Source organism: Nanorana parkeri, unplaced genomic scaffold, assembly GCF_000935625.1.
Source record: "Nanorana parkeri isolate BGI_ZX_2015 unplaced genomic scaffold, ASM93562v1 scaffold562, whole genome shotgun sequence".
NCBI classification, from domain to species: Eukaryota; Metazoa; Chordata; class Amphibia; order Anura; family Dicroglossidae; genus Nanorana; species Nanorana parkeri.
Genome location: NW_017306830.1, coordinates 385,771 through 407,687, shown reverse-complemented (window position 1 = coordinate 407,687; position 21,917 = coordinate 385,771). Strand labels below are relative to the sequence as shown.

Sequence of the window (21,917 nt, the reverse complement as noted above, 5' to 3'; positions counted from 1 at the left end):
TATGTCATGTCCACAGTGCCTATCCACTATGTCTTGTCCACGGTGCCTATCCCCTATGTCATGTCCACAGTGCCTATCCACTATTGCTTGTCCACAGTGCCTATCTACTACGCCATGTCCACAGTGCCTATCCACTACGCCATGTTCACAGTGCCTATCCGCTATGGCATGTCCACAGTGCCTATCCGCTATGGCATGTCCACAGTGCCTATCCACTATTGCTTGTCCACAGTGCCTATCCGCTATGTCATGTCCACAGTGCCTATCCGCTATGTCATGTCCACAGTGCCTATCCACTACGTCATGTCCACAGTGCCAATCCACTATTGCTTGTCCATAGTGCCTATCCACTATGCCATGTCCACGGTGCCTATTCACCAATGCACATATGCATATCCACTGTGCATATTTCTCAGTGTCTGGTCCCTATTGCACGTCTACACCATATATTCCCAGTGTCTGTCCTCATCTGCAAATCCACAGTGCATATCATCATTCCCTCTGTCTAGGTCCTCTTCTGCATGTCAGCAGTGTACATTGCTCTTGGTCCTCGATGCTTCAAGTGTACATTGCTCTAGGTCCTCTTCTGCATGCAGCCAGTGTACATAGTTCTAGGTCCTCTTCTGCATGCAGCCAGTGTACATTGCTCTAGCTCCTCTTCTGCATGCAGCCAGTGTATATTGTTCTAGCTCCTCTTCTGCATGCAGCCAATGTACATTGCTCTAGGTCCTCTTCTGCATGCAGCCAGTGTACATAGCTCTAGGTCCTCTTCTGCATGCAGCCAGTGTACATTGCTCTAGGTCCTCTTCTGCATGCAGCCAGTGTATATTGTTCTAGGTCCTCTTCTGCATGCAGCCAGTGTACATTGCTCTAGATCCTCTCCAGCCTGCCCGCAGTGTCGGTCTCCCGGTGTCAGTCTATTCCCCCCATTGACTTACGCAGCACTCAGCCGAGCCTGTCCATCGGCGCACGCACTCAGCCAATCACAGGAAGTGTGTACTTGTGATGGGCGGGGCGATGAGAGGTCAGGCTCGTCACCGGCGCATGCGTGCACTGTCCGCAGCGACATCTTGCCCATAGGTAGCTGGTATACCCCGAGGATTGTGTATTGGACACCGGGACTGACAGGTACATCCGGGGTGGTATAGAAGGGGCACCGGGCCGGCACGAGACGTGGTCCTGCACCGCTGAGAATGCCACCAGGCAACCTCTGTATATGCGCCTGTAGTGGGACGATAAGTCTCAGCAAGCTCTGCCAGCCTCTGCTGAGGGTTGTAGTCCTTTTATCCGGCTCTAGGGTCACGTGGTCGCCTTTGTCATGCTGATCCCTTGGTCCGCTAGCCTAGGGTGAGCTAGTACAGATGATGTGTGTGTATGGTATAAAGTTGTGTGAAGGCGATCTGATCGGTTGAAGTCTTTGTATCCATTGTATTGTTTTCAGATCGGGTGGTCGGCTGGAATATTTAAGGTGGGGAGCATAAACATTTCTTTTGAAGTTTTGGGCACAGTGGGGCAGGTAAAGCTGACCATGCATGTTACAGTCTGATTGTACAGCCCCCTTTAAGAAAACCATACAGTCTGATTGTACTGTCCCCTTCAAGATGACCATACAGTCTGATTGTGCTTTCCCCTTTAAGAACACCATACACCATGGTGTATGGCCAGCTTTAGATTTCCCAAAAAGTGATTACCCGACCCAACCAATCCATTTACCGTGTATCTGATCTGGCAGGCCCATGGCTTTCCATATGGTCTCGTCTTTTGCCAGATTAATGTTCTACTTTGGTGTTCTCCCAACTTGGAACCCTTGCTTCCACCCATCACGGCATCCACCCATCATCGCGTCAACCCAAGACTTCTGCCCATCATCATGTCCACCGTGGCTTTCCTTTTGGTCTTGTCTTCTGCCAGGTTAATGTTCCACTTTGGTGTCCTCCCAACTGGGAACCTTGCTTCCACCCATCATTGCTTCAACCCATGACATCCTCCCATCATTGCGTCCACCTATCATCATGTTCACCATGGCTTTCCATTTAGTCTTCTCTTTTGCCTGGCTAATATTCTACTTTTGGTGTCCTCCCAACTAAGAAGTTTGCTTCCACTCATCACGGCGTCGACCCATGACTTCCACTAATCATCGCATCCACCCTTCATCACGTCCACCATGGCTTTCCATTTGGTCTTGTCTTTTGCCAGGTTAATGTTCTAATTTTATACAATGGCTGCCTCATTTCCTGGATGTCCTCCATCCACAATGTTCTTCTTCCTTTACCTTTCTCTCTTGCATAGCTCCTCTCCAGCTGAGTTTTTTGCGATATGGTCAAAAATTTGGCATCTTTAATATTGCTTCCAACAGACGTGGTTTTGCGTCCTTGACTAACAGTATAAAAAAAATGCAATGTTTGAAATTCCAATATCCTCTGCTTTAAAATGTAAACCTCTTCGGATCCAATCTATGAAGACAACCAGTATGCTCAGCAGATCCACTGACCCCACAGATCAACGGAGGCCAATACTTACTTAGTGATGTTTATCCCCACCTGCGTCTCCCATCGAGAAGGGCAGATACACTCCCTAACAGTAGCTCCCAGTTGTCTCCAAAGTCCTGTACCCACATAAGGTCAATTGATTTATCATCTCTCTCCTTCCACACTTTGGATGAATGCCTTCCTCCCAGCAGTTTGTTACTTCCCAGCTGGGTGCAATAAAACATTCCACCAGATAGCTCCCTAAGCTGAACTAAGCCCGCCTCTCACTGACACACAATGTGAGTTCAGAACTCCGGTCATCCAAAAAGCATATAAGGGAAGGCAAAGCCAGCACTGGATAGTGCAGAGGATCACTCACAATATTTATTAAAAAAGATAAAACCACAAAATAAAAAACACTGTAGTGCAAACCCAAAGGTATTTCAATAACAAGGAAAAGAAGACAGTGCACATACTCAGTCCAAACCGTTTCCTCGACTAGCCACCCAACATGTTTCCTTCCAAAGAAGGTCATCAGGTGTGGAGGGGTCTTTGCAGCAGCTCTTCATTGGTGACCATGTCCAGCCAACCGATCCTCAGCATCCTTCAGTAGCACCATAGTTCAAAACTTGTGAGGGAAAGTGTCTCTCCACCACACCTGAGAGCAGACCAAGTGTGCGTTTTGTAACCATCTTTGCTTTGTGCTTAAAGGGATATTGTTCCTCATCACCTCTTTGTGTCTCCAGAGATTTTGTTTGGCCTTGGCGATTCCAGGTCTGACGTCGTTCTTCAGGTTTTCGTTAATCCATATTCAAAGATATTGGATGTTCCTGCAATATTCCTTCATTTTTGAGCCTTAGTTTTGCTTCTTTGTATTCATTATTGGTTACCTTTTTTTTATCTTTTGAGTTTTTATTTGGATGGAAACTTCCTTGTCCTTTTTATTCTATTTCATGAAGTAAGCAGTTGAGGTCTTCACTAGATTCTGCAAGCAAAACCATAGTCTGCCTAGTTTATCTACTCTATGATATTGGAGTCATACCATGGAATTCCAACACCATCACATATACCTAGAAAAACGTATTGAACAGCGGTGGAGATGGAAGGTATCCTTGGCCTCTTTCTACTGTTATTACACATCTCAGGTTTGGTATCCATCTTCATAAACCCTTTGCTGCTTGTTATAGATCGGTGTTGGTCAATTGGCTCCTTTTATGACAAGGGCCTCAAGTGCAGCCGCCTGACCTTACCAAAGGGTCACAAATATTATTTAGTGAGTTTGATTTTATGTAATGCCCTTAGAGACACCAGACATTCTATAATAGTTGTTGGAGACTGGAGATCTAGTGCAGGAGACCTTTATAGACTATCGATATGAGACTATTGCACTTACAGCCCCTTTTACGTTTCAATGTGCTCCAGCTTTAAAATACCATGATACATACTGTTTGCAGGTGCTCCGAGGGCTGCCACAGTAAGTGCCAAAGGGTTGTGTGTGGCCCCCTGGGCCTCGCATTCGGCACTAGATCTATGAGTAGTGGCTATGAGTCATCTTTTTTACACACTTCCTTTCAAGAGTGTTGCTATGAGGATGTCATGTTCAACTTGATCAAATATCTATGCTCCATTGACTTTGCCAAGGTATTTCCTGTTGCCTGTTGATCTGATTTCCTATCAGGATATTCATTGTGGTGATACTCTCGATGGTGCCAACATTTGGCTTTATTACAATGGGTTGATCTTGTCTTGGAATTATAATTTTGCGGTTGGAGGTTACTTTTGATAAGACCTTCATTGCTTGTGGTATCAGGGCTATTGTCTGTCTGATGCTCTTCACATTTTTGTGGTTCAGTTTCTTCAGAATTGCTATGAATATAGTCTGTAGCCAATCTTTGGGAATTTCCTCTGCTTGGTAAATGCTTGTCATGAATTCAGCAGACTCTTCTTTTACTTTATTTCCTGCTCTTTTAACAACCCCCGTTGGTATTTCATGGATGTCTTGTTACCCAAACTTTCATTATCTCATAATTTGTTATCTCTACAGCCTCATGTTGTGGGACATCCTTCCTGGGTCTTCCACTTCCATAAAGTTCTTCCACCTATTCTTTCCATGTGCAGTGTTTCTCACTCTGTGTGGTTAATCCCTTTTCCTTCTTTATTTCCATCTTCCGTTATTAACCTTTTGGTTTTGGTGCTGGTTTCTTTACTTCCGCATACATTTCCTTGTTTCATTTCTCTCTTCTAGTTTGTGTATTTCAGCACATATCTCATTTTATTTCTTTCTGTTTCACTTGTTGGCACATTCTACTGATTGGTCTTGTAATTCTACTTGGATTCGTTTCTCTTTTCCTTTCACTCAGGGCTTGGCAATTCTCAGAAGCCAGGTAGCCAATGCTCCTTAAAAATTACAACTGACTACTAACTTTTGGTTTATTGTCAGTGGAGTCCAGTAAACAATTTAGTTATTGTCCGTGCAGCCTGCTCCTAAAAAAAATTATTTCGGAGACTCCTGGTTTGGACAGGCTGTCTCCTCATTTCCATATTCATTTGTTCACCCTCACTTTCACTCACCAGAACATGGATTTCCTTGGTGACCCAGTTGTCTCTTTTCTTTTGGTTGGGCTTTGGAATGATAATGTCTGTTGCATATCTGAATTTCCCACCATTTCTTCCCATGTATTGCTCTCAGTGGTTTCTTGTTGATGGTTCTTCAAATCTTTTACCATTCTCATCATTTTTTAGTCACCTAGCTCTTAGAGTTTTCTTTGTTCTGGTCATTATTATTATACAGGATTTATTTAGCGCCAACAGTTTGCACAGCGCTTTACAACATAAGGAAGACATTAGAATCGCGATACAATTCAAGACAAGATGGTAAGGAGAGCCCATGCCCCTGAGGGCTTACAATCTAAAATCATTATTTCCTGTTACCTGCATGTGATCCGAGACTTGTACTTTGAGACTGTCCTGCTGTACTTTTTGTTGATGGTAGTGTAGTCTAGCAAGCTGTAGGTGGTCTTCCAACTGTAGTCCGTCTTCTTTTTAATGCTTTTGTACATGTTTCCTAAGATAAATCCTTTTTTCTTTGCAAAAATTGATTAGCATTTTTTCTCCAATCGTTTTCCAGGACAGCAACCTCAGAGATGATTGGTTCTTCAGTCTACAGGAGACACAATCTGACAAGTTTAAAAACCCCTCCCACCCCCCTCAGTTTTTGATTGTGTTCCTTACTGTCCGGGTCAGCACAATGTTTGTTTCTTTGATTCCCGACTGGATGGCCTTGTGGTCAGCAGTCCCCCCTGTGTGGTTGTGCTAGGGTATTGGGATTGCCTGTAGCCTTGCCTTTCAGACCACTGAGGTAATTTCCCCTGACAGAAGATAGCTGGGTCTCTTCCCTAGGCTGAGGTTTGACTCCCAGGCTAGATTTCCCTCAGGCTCTGCCCTGTCTGGTGTTCTTGAGTGCTTTCTTCCTCGTGGTGTGAGTGGGTTTGGCAGGCCAAAGTGAGGGTGTGTCTGCGTTCCAAGCCTCGTTCTAAGTCTGGGAACATCACTTCCTGTTGTGGCGTTACATCATTTCCGCCTCCTCCTGTTCACTCCTGTTCATTTTGGCACTTCCGTGGTCCAAATATACCATCTATGCCAATCCAAGCGTGAAAATCACCCCTCACAATTACTTGCCTGCTCCTTCCATCATTAAGGCCTTTCAGAGTTTCCTGGTGGACAAATTAATATACATTTCAATAGCCAGTCTATCCAGTTCAGGAGCCAGTAGGATTTTTTTTTTTTTAATAGGAGACAACTCCATTGATAACAACTAGAGAAAAACTCAAAAGTTAGGTGCCAGTTGTAATTTTTAAGGAGCATTGGTGACCTGGGACAATCCTGGGATTTGTCCAGCCCTGCCGTATAAAATATATGTTGAGTGAACCTGTTTCCATTTTTTTATGGGCCAAATGTTTACTTGATATTGGTTGGCCAGGCTTAATTTTGTTTTAAATATTGTTTTAAATATTGTTTTAAATATTTACATTTTTGTTTTAAATATTGGGTATGTACACCTACATCATGACTAACGTGTTCTTCTCAAGTTGCATACTCACTCCACCGCTACAGAGTGACATTTTGTGACCCCATTTTGCACATGTGGTTTTAGTTTCACATCTATCAGGAAGGCCGCACTTATCCTTCCTTTACAATCTGATTTTGATGTTGTAAGTTCTTCCATTTCTTATAGTTGAGAGTAGGTTGTATTTTTCTTCTGACAGTCCCATCATGCCAATGTTCAGCCTTCTTTTCCTGTGGAACCTGTTGTTATTTTTCCTGCATTATAACTGAATTGGCGATTTATTTAGGAACAGCGTTTTAGAAAAACATCCAGGGATATAATGAGTAATCTTGTTCCTTTTTCATATTTTTGTTATAGCGTTTAAAGAGGTCTAAATAGAAAAAAAAAATGCATTGGGTTTGAATCAGGGAAACTGCATGTACATGTATTCTATGGGAGTTATCCAGCTGTTGTGAGAATGGGGCAAAAATGGATATTTTTAGTATAATTTCTCTTCTGCTCAAATGTTCTTCAATGTGGCGGGGGCACATTATGGTCACTAGATGGATCATAAGCAATAAATACATGGTAGTAGGGAGACAATTTAAGATACCACTGCAGGGAATGAGCATGTAAGTGTAACCGTTGCTATCCCCATAGTATAATTGGTTATATTATTATTATAAAGGATTTATATAGTGCCAACAGTTTGAGCAGTGCTTTACAATATAAGGAAGACATTTCAATCACAATACAATTCAAGACAAGATGGTAAGGAGGGCCCTGCCCGTGAGGGCTTACAATTTATACTCTCATTCCCTCCAGCTGTCTCTTGAATTGTAACATTGTATCTCCTTATTTCCTTAAAGTGAATGTGAAGGCAGAATAAAAAAAAGAAAATACTTTGTACTTCTTCAGTACAAGAAGTACTTTCCGCATGTGTTGTCCCTTCAGGCACACTGCAAGTATAGAAGCATAGGTGTCTTGTGCCGGAAATATAAAGCACACCCTATTCTTTGACATGGCAACAAATGTGGGAACATTTATCAATCCTGTGACACAACAAGGCAATGCTCAACATATTTGATTACATCTTGAGTCATAACTTCCTCTCTCAGCTGCTTTAAAGTAAGACTTCCAGAAAATGAAACCTCAACCCGACCACTGCCTCTTTTTTAGTCATAAACCTGTTTCAGGTGCAGAGGTCACACATACACAGTAAAGCTGTCGCAGAGACTTTGCTGATGGAGAGGTGGTGGCCTGATTTGCCTCTGTGTCCCTAATTTGCTCCATAAATGTCCCATAGTGTATTTTTAGCTCTCAAGTCCTACAGTTGGACATTCATGAAGCAAATTTTGTCCAGTTCTTGATCAACTGGCTGCAGCTGTACCAGTGGGTGGCCCAATCAGCACCTCCCTGCTCGACAAAAGTCAATTTTTCAATCAATTTTAGGAGCTGGGCTGAAATTGTTTGGGTCCAACAGTACCTGCATTTGATCAGATGTAGACACTGTCTTGGAATTTTCAGCCGCTGCTTCAATACGATAGCGGATAGGGGGGATTATTTCATCCACGCTGCTTACCATGGATGGAGGAATCCAATAGAATTTATTCGTACGGCCTGAAAAATAGAAGGGTAATTCTACTTTCAGAGGCAGATTTGGTTAATTGGAATTAACCCCACCAATCCCCCCACCTCCTTAGCTGTCAACAAACCGGGGGCGGTTCTAATTCCATTTTCCCAAACTCATCGGGGAATGTGGAATTGCCTTTTATTGTATGGCCAGCCTCGGCTTGTGGTGTCAGCTCTGCCTTCTTCATATCAGATGGGTTACAAAAAACACAGACCTCTCCTTATTTCAATAACCTCTCCTTGTTCACAAGCAGAGAGTCAAGAAGAATCCTCTGAAAAAAATCAGGAAGAAGCAGGTAAGAATACCGAGGAAAATTCTTAGCTCCTTACTCCTGACGCTAGGCAAAAAACTGGAGACTTCTCAGTAGGTGGGGGGTTTGGCCACCGGCAGGGGCCGCCCCTAGGCTGTAATTGGTCTTTAGTTTTTTTGTGCCTAGCGTCCTTCTCCTGCAGGTGGCGATATTACAGTACATGATCTCCGATCTGTTCCCTGTGTCCTTCAATGAACGGGAGAGAAAGTTATCAGCTCACAAGTTATTTGACAAAATCAACTGGTGTTTTTTTTTTTACAGCTATTGAACAGATATAAAAAAAAAGATTTTAATTGGATATTTAGCAGACCAGAAGGGAGAAAATATAATAAGTTCATTGTTAGGGATTACTTATACATTTCATCATTCCTAGATGCCCCCCAAAAAGACCGCACAGGGAAAAAAGAGGCTGGAACCACCCTCAGAGGATAAAGAGAAGGAAGAGGCGTCTCTGGGGAAGAGGAAACGACACCAAGACTCGAGCGCTGAGCCGGGGTCTAAGAGATCCTGCCGGGAAAAAAATGCTGCGCAGGAAGCACTAGAAGCTGCAGGGTGCAGTGCAGGTAATAAAGCAGAATAATATGGATGTGCATTGTAGGTATTTTTTTCCTGTGACTGAATGATGTGATGGATCCTCTACTTCCAGGTTTAAAGAATGGAGGCCAAGGTGCGAGTGCTGAGCCAGGGTCTAAGAAACCCTACCGGAAAAAAAATGCTGCACGAGAAGCACCGGATTGCAGCGCAGGTAATAAGGCAGAATTAAATGGAGGACGATTGTATGTATTTTTGTTCTGTGAGTGAATGATGTATTGAATCCTCTCCTAACAGGTTTAAAATATGGAAACCAAGATACAAGCACCGAGCCGAGGTCAAAGAAACCCTACCGGAAAAAAAACGCTGCACAAAATAATGCTGCAGAAGAAGTACCTGAGGCTCCAGAGTGCAGTGCAGGTAAAAAGACAGAATTATACAGATGGCCATTGTAGGTATTTTATTTTCTGAGTGTGAATGTGATGAATTCTCTACTTCCAGGTTTAAATAATGGAAACCAAGATACGAGCACAAGGCCAGGGTCTAGAAAACCCTCCCGGAAGAAAAATGCTCCACTCAAAAATGCTGCAGAAGAAGCACCAGAGGCTCCGGAATGCAGCGCAGGTAAACAGGCAGAATTATACATAAGACCATTGTAGGTATTTTGTTTTATTTTCTGAGAGTGAATGTGATGAATCCTCTCCTAACAACAGGTTTAAATAATGGAAACCAAGATACGAGCTCCAAGCCGGGGTCTAAGAAACCCTCCCGGAAGAAAAAAGCTGCACTAAAAAATGCTGCAGATGAAGCACCAGAGGCTTCAGAGTGCAGTGCAGGTAAAAAAGCAGAATTATACAGAAGACCATTGTAGGTATTTTTTATTTTTATTTTCTGTGAGTGAATGTGATGAATCCTTTCCTAACAACAGGTTTAAATAATGGAAACCAAGATACGAGCTCCAAGCCGGGGTCTAAGAAACCCTCTCGGAAGAAAAATGCTGCACCAGAGGCTCCGGAGTGCAGTCCAGGTAAAAAGGCAGAACAATATAGATGACTATTGTAGGCATTTTTGTTCTGTGAGTGAATGTGATAAATCCTTTACATCCAGGTTTAAATAATGGAAACCAAGATACGAGAAACAAGCCCAGGTCTAGGAAACCCTCCCGGAAGAAAAATGCTGCACAAGAAGCACCTGAGGCTCCGGATTGTAGCCCAGGTAATAAAGCAGAATAATATCGTTGACCGCTGTAGGTATTTTTGTTCTGTGGGTGAATGATGTGATGAATTCTCTCCTTTTTACAGGTTTAAAACATGGGGGTCAAGAAACGAGTGCTGAGCCGCGGTCTAAAAAACCCCGCCGGAAAAAAAATGCTGCCCAAGAAGCTCCGGATTGCAGTGCAGGTAACATGACATAAATAGACGGATGACCATTGTATTGTTTTTTGTTCTGTGAGTGAATGGCGTGATGAATCATCTATTTACAGGTTTAAAAAATGGAGATCAAGATATGAGCGCCGAGCCGGGGTCTAAGAAACCCTGCCGAAAAAAAAAGGCTGCACAAGAATCATCGGAAGCTCCAGAATGCAGAGCAGGTAGTAAAGCAGAATTATACAGATGACCATTGTGTCTGGGTTTTTTTTTTTCTAAGAGTGAACAATGTGATGAATTCTCTACTTGCAGGTTTAAAACTCGGAGGTCAAGATATGAGCGCCAAGTCGGGGTCCAAGAAACCCTGCCGGAAAAAGAATGTTGCAGAAGAAGCTCCGGGGTGCAGTGCAGGTAATAAGATGGAATTATACGAATGGCAATTGTATGTATTTTTGTTCTGTGAGGGAATTATGTTATTTAATTCTCTATTTACAGGTTCAAAACATGGAGCTCAAGATATGAGCGCTAAGCTGCGGTCTAAGAAACCGTGCCGGAAAAAAAATACTGCAGAAGAAGCTCCGGAATGCAGTGCAGGTAATAAGGCAGAATAACACGGATGACCATTGTTTTTATTTTTGTTTTGTAAGTGAATGATGTGATTAAAGTGACACTAGACTCAGGAGTTAAATCCTAAAAATACATTCAAGTACCTGAACTATTAACAAAAAAGTATCTTCTTTGTGTATCACTCGGCTGTAGATCCTCCAATCATCTCTGAATTGGTGCCGACACTGTCCTTCCTTCTGGAGGGGGGCTACTTTTGTTGCCCACCCTCCCTGTGTCTGTTGTAAAGTATTTACCGCACCAAGCTCACTCCCGTGATGGACTACAATCTCACATTTAATTTACTAATTTGTATTGAGATTGTAGTCCATCACGGGAGTGAGCTTGGCGCGGTGACTAATTTGCAACACATACAGGGACCATGGGGAACAATAGCAGCCCCCCTCCCAGAAGGAAGGACAGTGTCAGCACCAATTCAGAGATGATTTGAGGATCTACAGCCGAGTGATACACAAAGAAGATACATTTATGTTAATAGTTAAGGTGCTTGAATGCATTTTTAAGATTAACTCCTGAGTTTAGTGTCACTTTAATTCTCTACTTACAGGTTTAAAACATGAAGACCAAGATACAAACACCGATCCGGGATCTAAGAAACATTGCCGGAAAAAAAATGCTGCACCAGAAGCTCCAGAGTGCAGTGCAGGTAATAAAGCAAAATGATACAGATGACCATTGTATGTATTTTTGTTCTGTGAGTGAATGATGTGATTAATTCTCCACTTACAGGTTTAAAACATAGAGACCAAGAAGCAAGCGCCAAGCCGGGATCTAAAAAACCCTCCCGGAAAAAAAATGCTGCACAAGAAGCACCGGAAGCTCCGGAGTGCAGAGCAGGTAATAAGGCAGACTTATCCAAATAACCATTGTATGCCATTTTGTTCAGTAAGTGAATGTTCTGAATCATCTACACACAGGTTTAAAACATGGAGGCCAAGATACGAGCGCTGAGCCGGGATCTAAGAAACCCAACAGGAAAAAAAATGCTGCACAAGAAGTGCTGGAAACTCCAGAGTGCAGTGCAGGTAATAAGGCAGAATGATATGGATGACCTTTTGTAGGTCATTTTTGTTCAGTGAGTCAATGATGTGCTGAATCTTCTACTTCCAGGTTTAAAATTAGGAAGCCGAGATACAAGCTTTGAGCCGGAGTCAAGGAGACCCTACCGGAAAAAAAATGCTGCGCTAGACGCTCCAGAGGGCAGTGCAGGTAATGAGGCAGAGTAATACGGATGACCACTGTACAGGCAGTCTCCGGGATTGAGATTAAATCTTTCCAATGAGGATACAGACAGCAATAAAAACCTCACAGTGACCCGGAAGAAGAGGCGGGCACCCCTCGTCTGCACGTCTAACAATAGCCAACTTCCTGTAATGTACGTACAGTACTACGAAACAGACCCAAAAAGGCGGGCACTCCTCGTCAGCACGAGCGCGATAGCATTACAACTACGCCTGCTGTACGGTAATAGCCTCCGTTTGTAAGTAGGAGTCGTATGTAAGTCAGATGTATGTAACTCGGGGACTGCCTGTATGTATTTTTAGTAAATTAGTTAGTAAATTATAATTTTTTTAAACTTTATTACCAATCTTTATATACCGCCTTCAATTTACGCATACTGTTTATGATGTAATCAATCCTCTCCTTGCAGGTTTAAAACACGGCCTTAAATCTATGAAGCCTGGAGACAAACATACAAACATTGTGCACTATCTGTACCGGAGTACAGTGGGCGGAAACGTTCGGGCAAAGGTAAGTTACCCACGAGTTCTGCCTTTCTTTAATCAATGTGTGCCAGGCTCGGGTTCTTACGTGTGTATTCCCCACAGTGCCTGCAGACTCCATTCTTATGCTCCTTGGCCTCCTACATCCTCTATCGGACCAACAGCCCCTTTGACAGGAGAGTTACGACACTAGAGTGGCACCCGACTCACCAAAACACAGTGGCTGTGGGGTCTAAAGGAGGGGACATCATTCTATGGGACTACGAGGACCTGAACAGCACACTCATTCCTGGAGTAAGTATGATGTGAGGGGAAGGGCTAGAAGAAGACTGTCGTTCTCTAGTTGTTTTGAAGCTATAAGACTTGAACCTCTATAATGGCACCATAATGCCCCTCTAGCCTCCTTTTCTGTAGGGGTACCCAGTTTTTAGTTTGGGCTCATTTCTACAAATAGAGTAGTGAAAAATAAAATTGACAATAGGCAACAGACCTGCAGAGATCAGTGATGGATGTTTCTCAGAGTGCAATAAAATCTCTGAAGTCTTTCAGAGGGGAAAATATAAAATGACCTAAAGCTAAATGATCATTCTGTGGTTGGGTGACCTGCTGCTTGTATCTTCTAGGTATTACCCAAGACCTTGACTTGCAGTTTACATATTCCACCACTGCCACCACTGGTGTTGCGTTGTAGTCCTACAGTTAGAAGTGCCATATTTTTTGCTAGTCGGAGGGACTTCTCTTCAAGCGCCATTTATAAAGAGGGATTTGGACCCAGTTCTGTTTTTTTGTGTGTGGTGGGGGACAAATCATTTTACTTGGTGATGTTTTAATCAAAGTGGATCTCCAGGCACCTGCCGTATGTTGATGAATGCTGGCTTCTCCATTTGAATGCAGTGCTGCTGATACAGATGCGTTCAAGTGGAAAACGCAGCAAAGGCTGCGCTTGACCTACTTTGCCTGCAGTGCCAATGGGTCTCATTAGGACCTGCTGCGTTCATAGATGCTCAACCCGACTGCAGTCTCACAATGGTCATCCACACTGCACCATGAAAGTAAATGCACAAGAAGTCTGCAGATTTCCATTCCATTTATAGTGCACCCCGGGGTCCTTTGATTTGAGAATTGTTGGAGGAAGTTCCTCTTCCCATTAACGGCCTGTTAATGGGAAGAGGAACTTCCTCCAACAATTTCTCAAAAGGACCCCGTGGTGCTAAAACTAAAAAAGTACTTTCATATAGATAGGCCTTGTCTATATGAAAGTACTTTTTTAGTTATGGGTGGAATGTGGTGGACCTAGTCACCAGCCAATGGCTGCTTTTATGTTTCGGAGATCCAACTGGAACAGTCTTACTGCCAGTACTTGTTTCCTCTGTAGCTTCCCATCTCAGAATATTGCACTGCAGTCCCAAGAAATGTAAGAAACAATTTGGGGGTTTAATACTCGGGGTAAATGTGAAATTAGATCTCAAGTAGCAGGTTTGAGTGTATTCTGCAGTACCGGCTACATTTCTGATCTTCTGGAATGAGGAGACCTGACCTTGTGTTGGCAGCCATACTCATCACTATCACTGTGTCTGGCAGATTGGAGCTGGCGGCTGTATTACAGGAATGAAATTCGACCCCTTCAACTCTAACCAGATCTATACATCGTCAGTAGCGGGTAGCACCATCCTCCAAGATTTGAATGGACGGACCGTACAGATGTATACAAACACTGAAGACTGGGCGTAAGTAGGGTGCTAAGCTACAGGCAGGGTGGGACCCTGGTTCTCAGGATAAAGGGCTGAAAATAAGTCGGTAATAATAAGTAAATAAAGTATGTAATAAGTGGACCTTGTCTTATAGTGCTGTGATTTGGGATGAGGGAGGTACTATGCAATAAGTGGACCGTGTCTTATGGTGACATGATTTGGGACGAAGGAGGTACTATGTAATAAGTGAACCTTGTCTTATAGTGATGTGATTTGGGATGAGGGAGGTACTATGTAATAAGTGGACCTTGTCTTATTGTGACATGATTTGTGATCAGGGACGTACTATGTAATAAGTGGACCTTGTCTTATAGTGCTGTGATTTGGGATCAGGGAGGTACTATGTAATAAGGGGACCTTGTCTTATAGTGCTGTGATTTGGGATGAGCAGGTACTATGTAATAAGTGGACCTTGTCTTATTGTGGCATGATTTGTGATCAGGGACGTACTATGTAATAAGTGGACCTTGTCTTATAGTGCTGTGATTTGGGATCAGGGAGGTACTATGTAATAAGGGGACCTTGTCTTATAGTGCTGTGATTTGGGATGAGCAGGTACTATGTAATAAGTGGACCGTGTCTTATAGTGATGTGATTTGGGATCAGGGAGGTACTATTAAATAAGTGGACCTTGTCTTATAGTGCAAGGTATACTTTAATGCTAGTAGCGTCTTGGGGCACACAAACAACATGGAGGCATACAGGATTAGAGGACCCCATTAATGGCAATGCCATAACATAATATCATTGGGAGGAAGGGAGATCATTCCATGCTCGGTTTTATTTAGGAATTCTGACACGGTAATGCTTTTGTGTCCCTCCAGCATGTGGTACTGCAGTCTGGATGTATCTGCCAGTCGTCAGAGCGTGGTAACCGGAGACAATGTGGGCAATGTGGTTCTCCTGGAGACTTGTGGGAAGGAGGTAAGTGAAGCCTGGACTTGAACTATGAAACGTTAGGCAAATATTCCAAATCCAGGCGCATGGAGGAGCCGAGCAGGTGTGCAGTCAGCTGATGCAAACGTCCTGTCGTCTCTTGTTGTGGTTTCTCCTCAGTTGTGGTCAGAAGTCTCCCTGCAGCAGTTATCACCACTGGCCACGGCCATATGGCCTATACAAACAAAAACAGGTTGTCAAGTGGTGATATATTTGTCACGTGTGCAGGCAAATTTGCAGACCTCTAGGTTTGGTAGGGGTGTGAGGTCAAGGAATATAGTCTGCCTTGTGTATGAGTGTTTCTACCCCCGCTGGGCAGGAATGAGCCTTCACACACCTTAATATGCAGCAGCATGACATCGTGGGGGAGGGGTGGGACATCGCATCTGAAGGACTCTTACAGTGTTAATGGAATGTGTGCTGTACAGTCTTTGCTGTGGGAATGTGTCAGTATTGCTTTATTGATATGCGGGGGTCTGCTAGACAGTGCATGCGCATCCCAAACTAGTTTATATACCAATGCACACCATAACCTATGCCTTAACACAGGGTAAGCAACCTTGGAACTCCAGCTGTGATGGAACCACAAGCCCCATGAGGCATTGCAAGACTCTTAACAGCCACGGGTATGACTCCCAGAGGCATGGTGAAATTTGTAGTTCCCAGACAGTTGGAGTGCCAAGGTTGCCTGCCACTGCCTTACCACTTAAATGGACCCTAACGTTTAAGCCTCATCTTACAGCAAACCTTCCACCTCTGTGCCAAGGTCCACTTATTCAAGTCACCCCCCCTCCGTTGTATGGAAGTACCTGAGGAGGGGGGGCGGGGGAGATTAGATACTACTGTATTTCCCCAACTTCCTCCGCAGATAAAAGATGAGGGTGACGTCTTCCTCTTTCTGGACAAATGCTTGGGAATGTTGAGTGGCGCAGATCTGGCAAAAAGACAATCCTGCATTGTGCTACATCATCTTCTCGTGAGATTTGGGTTACTCAGCAATCACAGGGATCTTGCTTGCAGGAGGATGACGCCACCCTCTGCACTATGGAAGTCTTAGAAAGATGAGCATCTCCCGTTCCTGGGTATATTATGCATCTCCCCCTTCCTGGGTATATTATGCATCTCCCCCTTCCAGAGTATATTATGCATCTCCCTCTTCCCAGGGACTTTTTATGCATCATTTCGGAAGGGGATGTCACCCTCATCCCCTTCCGCACTGGGATGAAACTGGGGAAAGGTGAGTATATTAAGCATCTCCCCCTTCCCAGGTACTTTATATGCAGCATTTCGGAAGGGGACCTCACCCTCATCTAGGCACTGCGGGAGGTAATTGGGGAAAGATGAGTATTATGCATCTCCCCCTTCCCAGGTACTTTTTATGCAGCAATTAGGAAGGGGATATCGCCCTCAACTAGGCACTGTGGGATGAAACTGGGGAAAGGTGAGTATGTTAAGCATCTCTCCCCTTCCCAGGTACTTTTATATGCAGCATTTAGGAAGGGGACGTCACCCTCATCTAGGCACTGCGGGAGGAAGTCGGGGAAAGCTGCGTATTTTGCATCTCCCCCTTTCCAGGTACTTTTATATGCAGCATTTAGGAAGGAGACGTCACCCTCATCTAGGTGCTGTGGGAGGTGATTGGGGAAAGGTGAGTGTATTATGCATCTCCCCCTTTCCCAGGTACTTTTTATGCAGCATTTAGGAAGGGGACCTCACCCTCATCTAGGCACAGCGGGAGGAAGTCGGGGAAAGCTGAGTAAATTATTTATTTTTTCTTGAGCTTTTGTATGTAAATGTCCCTTTAAACATTTCCCATAGATAAGAGCCCCAGGCTATCTCTGTTGGCTTTTTGTGTGTTAATCGATGGTGGTTCTCGTTATAAAGTGTAATTAAACCCTAACCTTGAGGTCCTCATCTAGTAATACTCTAGTATTTGAAGGGCCAATTACATAAATAAGCCTCTTCAAAAGGAGAGCACTCTCATTAATGTGCAATGAAACCCTTTCTCCAGAGGCCTGTTTATGTCAATGACCCTTTACATTTTGACCTTTTTATATAAGGGCCTCGTGGTCTCTCTCTGTTCTACACATTTATTTGTTATTGGCTTTATCTAAGGGCATTCTCCTGTAATTAGTTTTATGGCGGTTGTTTTCACAACTATGCCTCCTGGCAGTCTGTTGTAAGTCCATGCTACTGTTTCAGTTGTTTAATGGTGTGATAAATGATGAGAGTTAAGTGGCCATAAACCTGTTGTTGTTGTTGTTGTTGTTTTTGTTTAGTCCTGCGAGGGGGGAAAAAAAAAAACAATCGCGGCTGGCCATTCCGAGTTCTGACCAGTGGTGGGTATCCCGCTGTCGGACAACCCGAACAATGATCTGATTGGCTGAGAATTTTCGGACCAGCTCCTTTGCCCAAAATTGATTGGACAATCGACTTTGGTCAAATAAAGGAGTCCCCGAAGGGGCCACACACCGGTTCATTTTCGGCCAAGGCAGCAGGACTCCCGTATGGCCAGCCTCACCCTGGATTCCGAATCTTTCCTGTTTTTCAGATCTTCAAGATGAGATTACACAAGAAGAAAGTTACCCACGTGGAATTTAACCCTCGGTGTGACTGGCTCCTGGCCACAGCCTCCGTGGATCAAACCGTTAAGCTCTGGGACTTGAGAAGCATCAAGGACAAGTCCAGCTGCTTGTACACACTGCCTCACACCCGCGGAGTCAACTCTGGTACGGCCCCGTTTATTTATCAGGAAATCTAATTCCAGGAGCACAAATGTCATATATTGGAGCTCATTAGCCCTTCAATGTGGTGGCTGCATTCGTTTTCTATGCTGCGGCTTTTCTTTTTCTTTTCCCCTGGTGATCTTGCCAGTAACACACTTCCTGTCCTACGGTGACAACGCTCACTGTACTGTATCTATGGAGGAGCAGCATTGTCACCTTAGGATAGGAAGTGTGTAAGGACTACGGAACACTTCTGCCTCATCTGCATACAATAGGGGGGAGTCTTTCTGTAGTTCAGGGGTGAACAAGATCACACATGGACCCATACACACGCACACACCAGCAGAACCATAAATGCATACACACAATAGGTTTGACTTGATGGACTTGTGTCTTTATTCAACCTCAAATACTATGTAACTGGACAGGGCTGATAACACTACTTTGGATTTCAGTGCAATATATCGACTTCCAGGATTTATGGAAGATCAACAGGTATTTGTTTTGCACTTATTGAACACTTTTAATTGTAAACTTACCAGACCAGAAGGGAGAAAATAAAGGACGTTGATTGTTGGGCAAAAATATTCTGAACCCTACCCCCGCACTGCAAGGGTTAAGTGCTCGTTTTCATCTAGGTGAGAAATGTAAGTTCTACTCTCCTGAACCTCGGAGCTGGCTGTTAGACCATTCCCTCCAGCCCAGGGAGGCAAACTCCAACCCTCCAGCTGTGCTTTAACTACAAGTCCCAACATGCTTCTGCCTCTGGGAGTCATGCCTGTAACTGGTAGAGTCTTGCAATGCCTCATGGGACTTGTAGTTCCGGAACAGCTGGAGTTGCCTACCCCTGCTCCAGCTCGTCTCCTTTTCCGCTCCATCACGTCCCCTTGTCATCCTCACTTCCTATACACTGTATTGTCCTGCCTCCCGCCTCTTCACAGAAGCCCCGGTAAGGACATGAAAAGCCTCATCATTGCTATTTGTTTTGTGCAGCATACTTCAGTCCTTGGGATGGAGCTAAACTTCTCACCACCGACCAGCACAGTGAAATCCGCGTGTACTCCGCCAGCGATTGGTCAAAGCCCCAGCGTATTATTCCACATCCGCACCGGCAGTTCCAGCACCTGACGGCCATAAAGGTTTGTGGGTTTTATTTTGGAACAGGAATCACAGCCCAACTTTTCATCAAAGTGACTCCTCCAGCAGTACTGAAAATGAAATAACTGCATTTACTATAATACTCAGCTCCTCTCCAGCGCAGTAATTACTTTCTGCCCCCAGATGTCTTCAGTCTGCCGGTTAAAGGACGTCCAGGACATTCTGTTAGTGTAGGGAGTCATGGACCTGCCCCCTGATGGGGCATCACCACAGCGCCCTCCACTTACAGCATGATGATGCAGAGGTGACACTGCTTTCTGCATTGTTAAGGACCACCCATCCATAGAGAAGATGAAAAGAGGACCCAAAGTATTATGTGACTGGCTTAAATAGTTGAACAAAGAAAAAACAATTGAGCATAATTAAGCAGATTTGGGCTTGAAAGTGTATCTTTGGTTTTTTGGTAGGGTTAGAGTCCCTGTTTTTATTGCAGTTCATGTCCCAGCTCGGGAGCTCCATCTCCTTCACCCTAACAACCATGGGGCTGTAAACACTTAAAATTGTTAGCTGGAGTTGGGTTTAAATCTTTTTTTTTTTTTTCTTTAAAGTCCACCTAAAACTCCACAGCGTGACAACTCTGCGATATGGTTTCACTGCAGAACAAAAGTTGTCACCCTATGACAGGAAGTGTGAAAATAGCGGATCAACCGGTAACAGAACTATGATGCAAAGTAGATTTAGAAAAAACAAAACGGCTGTTTAAATACTATTTACAGAGTGTACTGTATACTTTATTTAGACCAGAGTTTCATTTTAAGCGATAGCAGATTTTGTATTGTCCGTTATTTTATAAAATAATATACAAAGATTTGCAGCTACAATTTTGCAGGTCCGCTGCATCTTCTGCTGTAGATTATAAAGATATCTGACGTTTTATAGGTTACATTATATTTTGCTTTACTTTTATTTCAGGCCTCTTGGCATCCCCGCTACGACCTGATTGTTGCTGGACGATATCCAGATCCTCAGTTCCCGGGATACACGGCAGATGAATTGCGCACGGTGGACGTGTTTGATGGGCAGACTGGAAATATAGTCTGCCAGCTGTATGATCCCTACGCATCAGGGATTGTCTCGGTAAGATACTTTGTTTACCAACATTATCATCACCATCATCTTTTAGTTCATTTAGTACTCTTTGGGTTTAAAGCAGACTTTCTGCCTCTGAAGAACTCTTGAAATATTATTCAGGTCTCGTGGAACCCCCGCTAAAAATAATTTTGTCTGCAGTACATTAAGGCCCCATTCACACTGCGCGATTCGCAAATCGCGCCTTTGTTGCGCATTTTGCGCGATTTGTCGCGCGATATCGCGCAAATGCTTGCATTGAGCAAGCTTGAATCGCGGCTAAATCCGCTCAAAAAAGGGTCCTGCTGTAGCGACGCACGACCCGCGATAGCAGGACCCTTTGCCCCATTGAGAAGCATTGGAGAGCGATATGGCGCGGTAAATTGCTGCGATATTGTGGGAATTACCGCGCGATAAATCGCTAAGTGTGAACGGGGCCTAAGTGACATCTAAATGATAGAACATTTTAAATATAAGAATAAAAATGGCATACCTACCATATTGGACACATTCAATCATTTGTTACATCCTGCTGCAATATACAATCAGCGTTATCAGTTAAGGTGCCCATACACTGTACGATTCTCGTACGAGAATCGCGGGAAATCCCGCGATCGTACGAGAATCGTGCAGTGTATGGAAGGCGTGCGACCGTTTCTACTGTACGGTCGCACGTCTTCCGTCGAACAAGCAGGCTTGAAATCGTACGATTCTCGGCGGGTTAGTGGCCTGCTTGTTCGACAACTGCCGAACGGGCCCATTTGCAGTGATCAGAAGCCCACGCCTCACTGCGGTCAGATCGTACAAGCTTTCAATGAGCTTACGACCATCGCAAGACAAAGGTCTTGCGATGGTCGTAAGGTGTATGGGCACCTTAATAATAAATTGGTGTTCCACGCACCAAATGTTTGGCGCACCATCAATAGATTATCAGGCCCTTTTTCCTCCTTCAGGCATAGCTTCATCTACACCTGATTTTATGACAACTCACTTTTGGATCAGGGGGTGAGGGGATATCTTCCAATGGGGGGACAACTGTCTAAGATTCGATATTCCCTAACTTTGGAGAGATCTCTTTTTACTTCTGTGTCTCATAAACAGGAAGTAAATGGAAATATTCCAACAGGACATAGACCCCAAAAAAGAAACCTGACAAGTTCCGCTTCAGCTGCGGCGTCTCAGTGCTCGCGGTATACTGAGCTTAGTGTGACGGTGAGGACGCTAGTTTGTGTCCTCCTGTTACCCTAAGGAGAACCCTATGGGGAAAAGCCCTAACCCCATAGTTCTCCTTTTAGCCTATTCTTTCTTTATCCATAACTAAAAAAAAAAGTTTTGGCTTTATATACAGTGCTGTGACTTTATTACATGATAACCCTTCAGTAGTGGAGATATCAGATGCATTGCTCGCTGCCACATGAAGTGATTTCAGCTAAGAGTGTGGAATCATTCAATAAGCTTTTGGACGATTTCCTCAGGGACCGTAATATACAGGGGTACAAGTACCCTTAAGAATGAGATCACACAGTGACCTATACATACACACATCTGTAGAACCATATGTGTACAGTATATATAT

The 21,917-nt window shown here is 44.0% G+C and overlaps 1 protein-coding gene across 1 annotated transcript in view; it reads left to right on the top strand.

Moving 5' to 3' along the window:
- The first annotated feature begins 1,048 nt into the window (after window positions 1–1,048).
- The window catches only part of DDB2 (damage specific DNA binding protein 2), a 23,140-nt gene continuing 2,271 nt past the window's right edge, over window positions 1,049–21,917 (top strand). Inside the window, exons 1-9 of the mRNA XM_018562146.1 lie at window positions 1,049–1,128; window positions 8,830–8,991; window positions 12,659–12,730; window positions 12,808–12,996; window positions 14,284–14,429; window positions 15,278–15,377; window positions 17,941–18,118; window positions 19,109–19,254; window positions 20,186–20,350. Coding sequence (XP_018417648.1) covers window positions 8,830–8,991; window positions 12,659–12,730; window positions 12,808–12,996; window positions 14,284–14,429; window positions 15,278–15,377; window positions 17,941–18,118; window positions 19,109–19,254; window positions 20,186–20,350 — 1,158 coding nt within the window. The 5' untranslated portion in view covers window positions 1,049–1,128. The remainder of the gene's footprint in view (window positions 1,129–8,829; window positions 8,992–12,658; window positions 12,731–12,807; window positions 12,997–14,283; window positions 14,430–15,277; window positions 15,378–17,940; window positions 18,119–19,108; window positions 19,255–20,185; window positions 20,351–21,917) is intronic.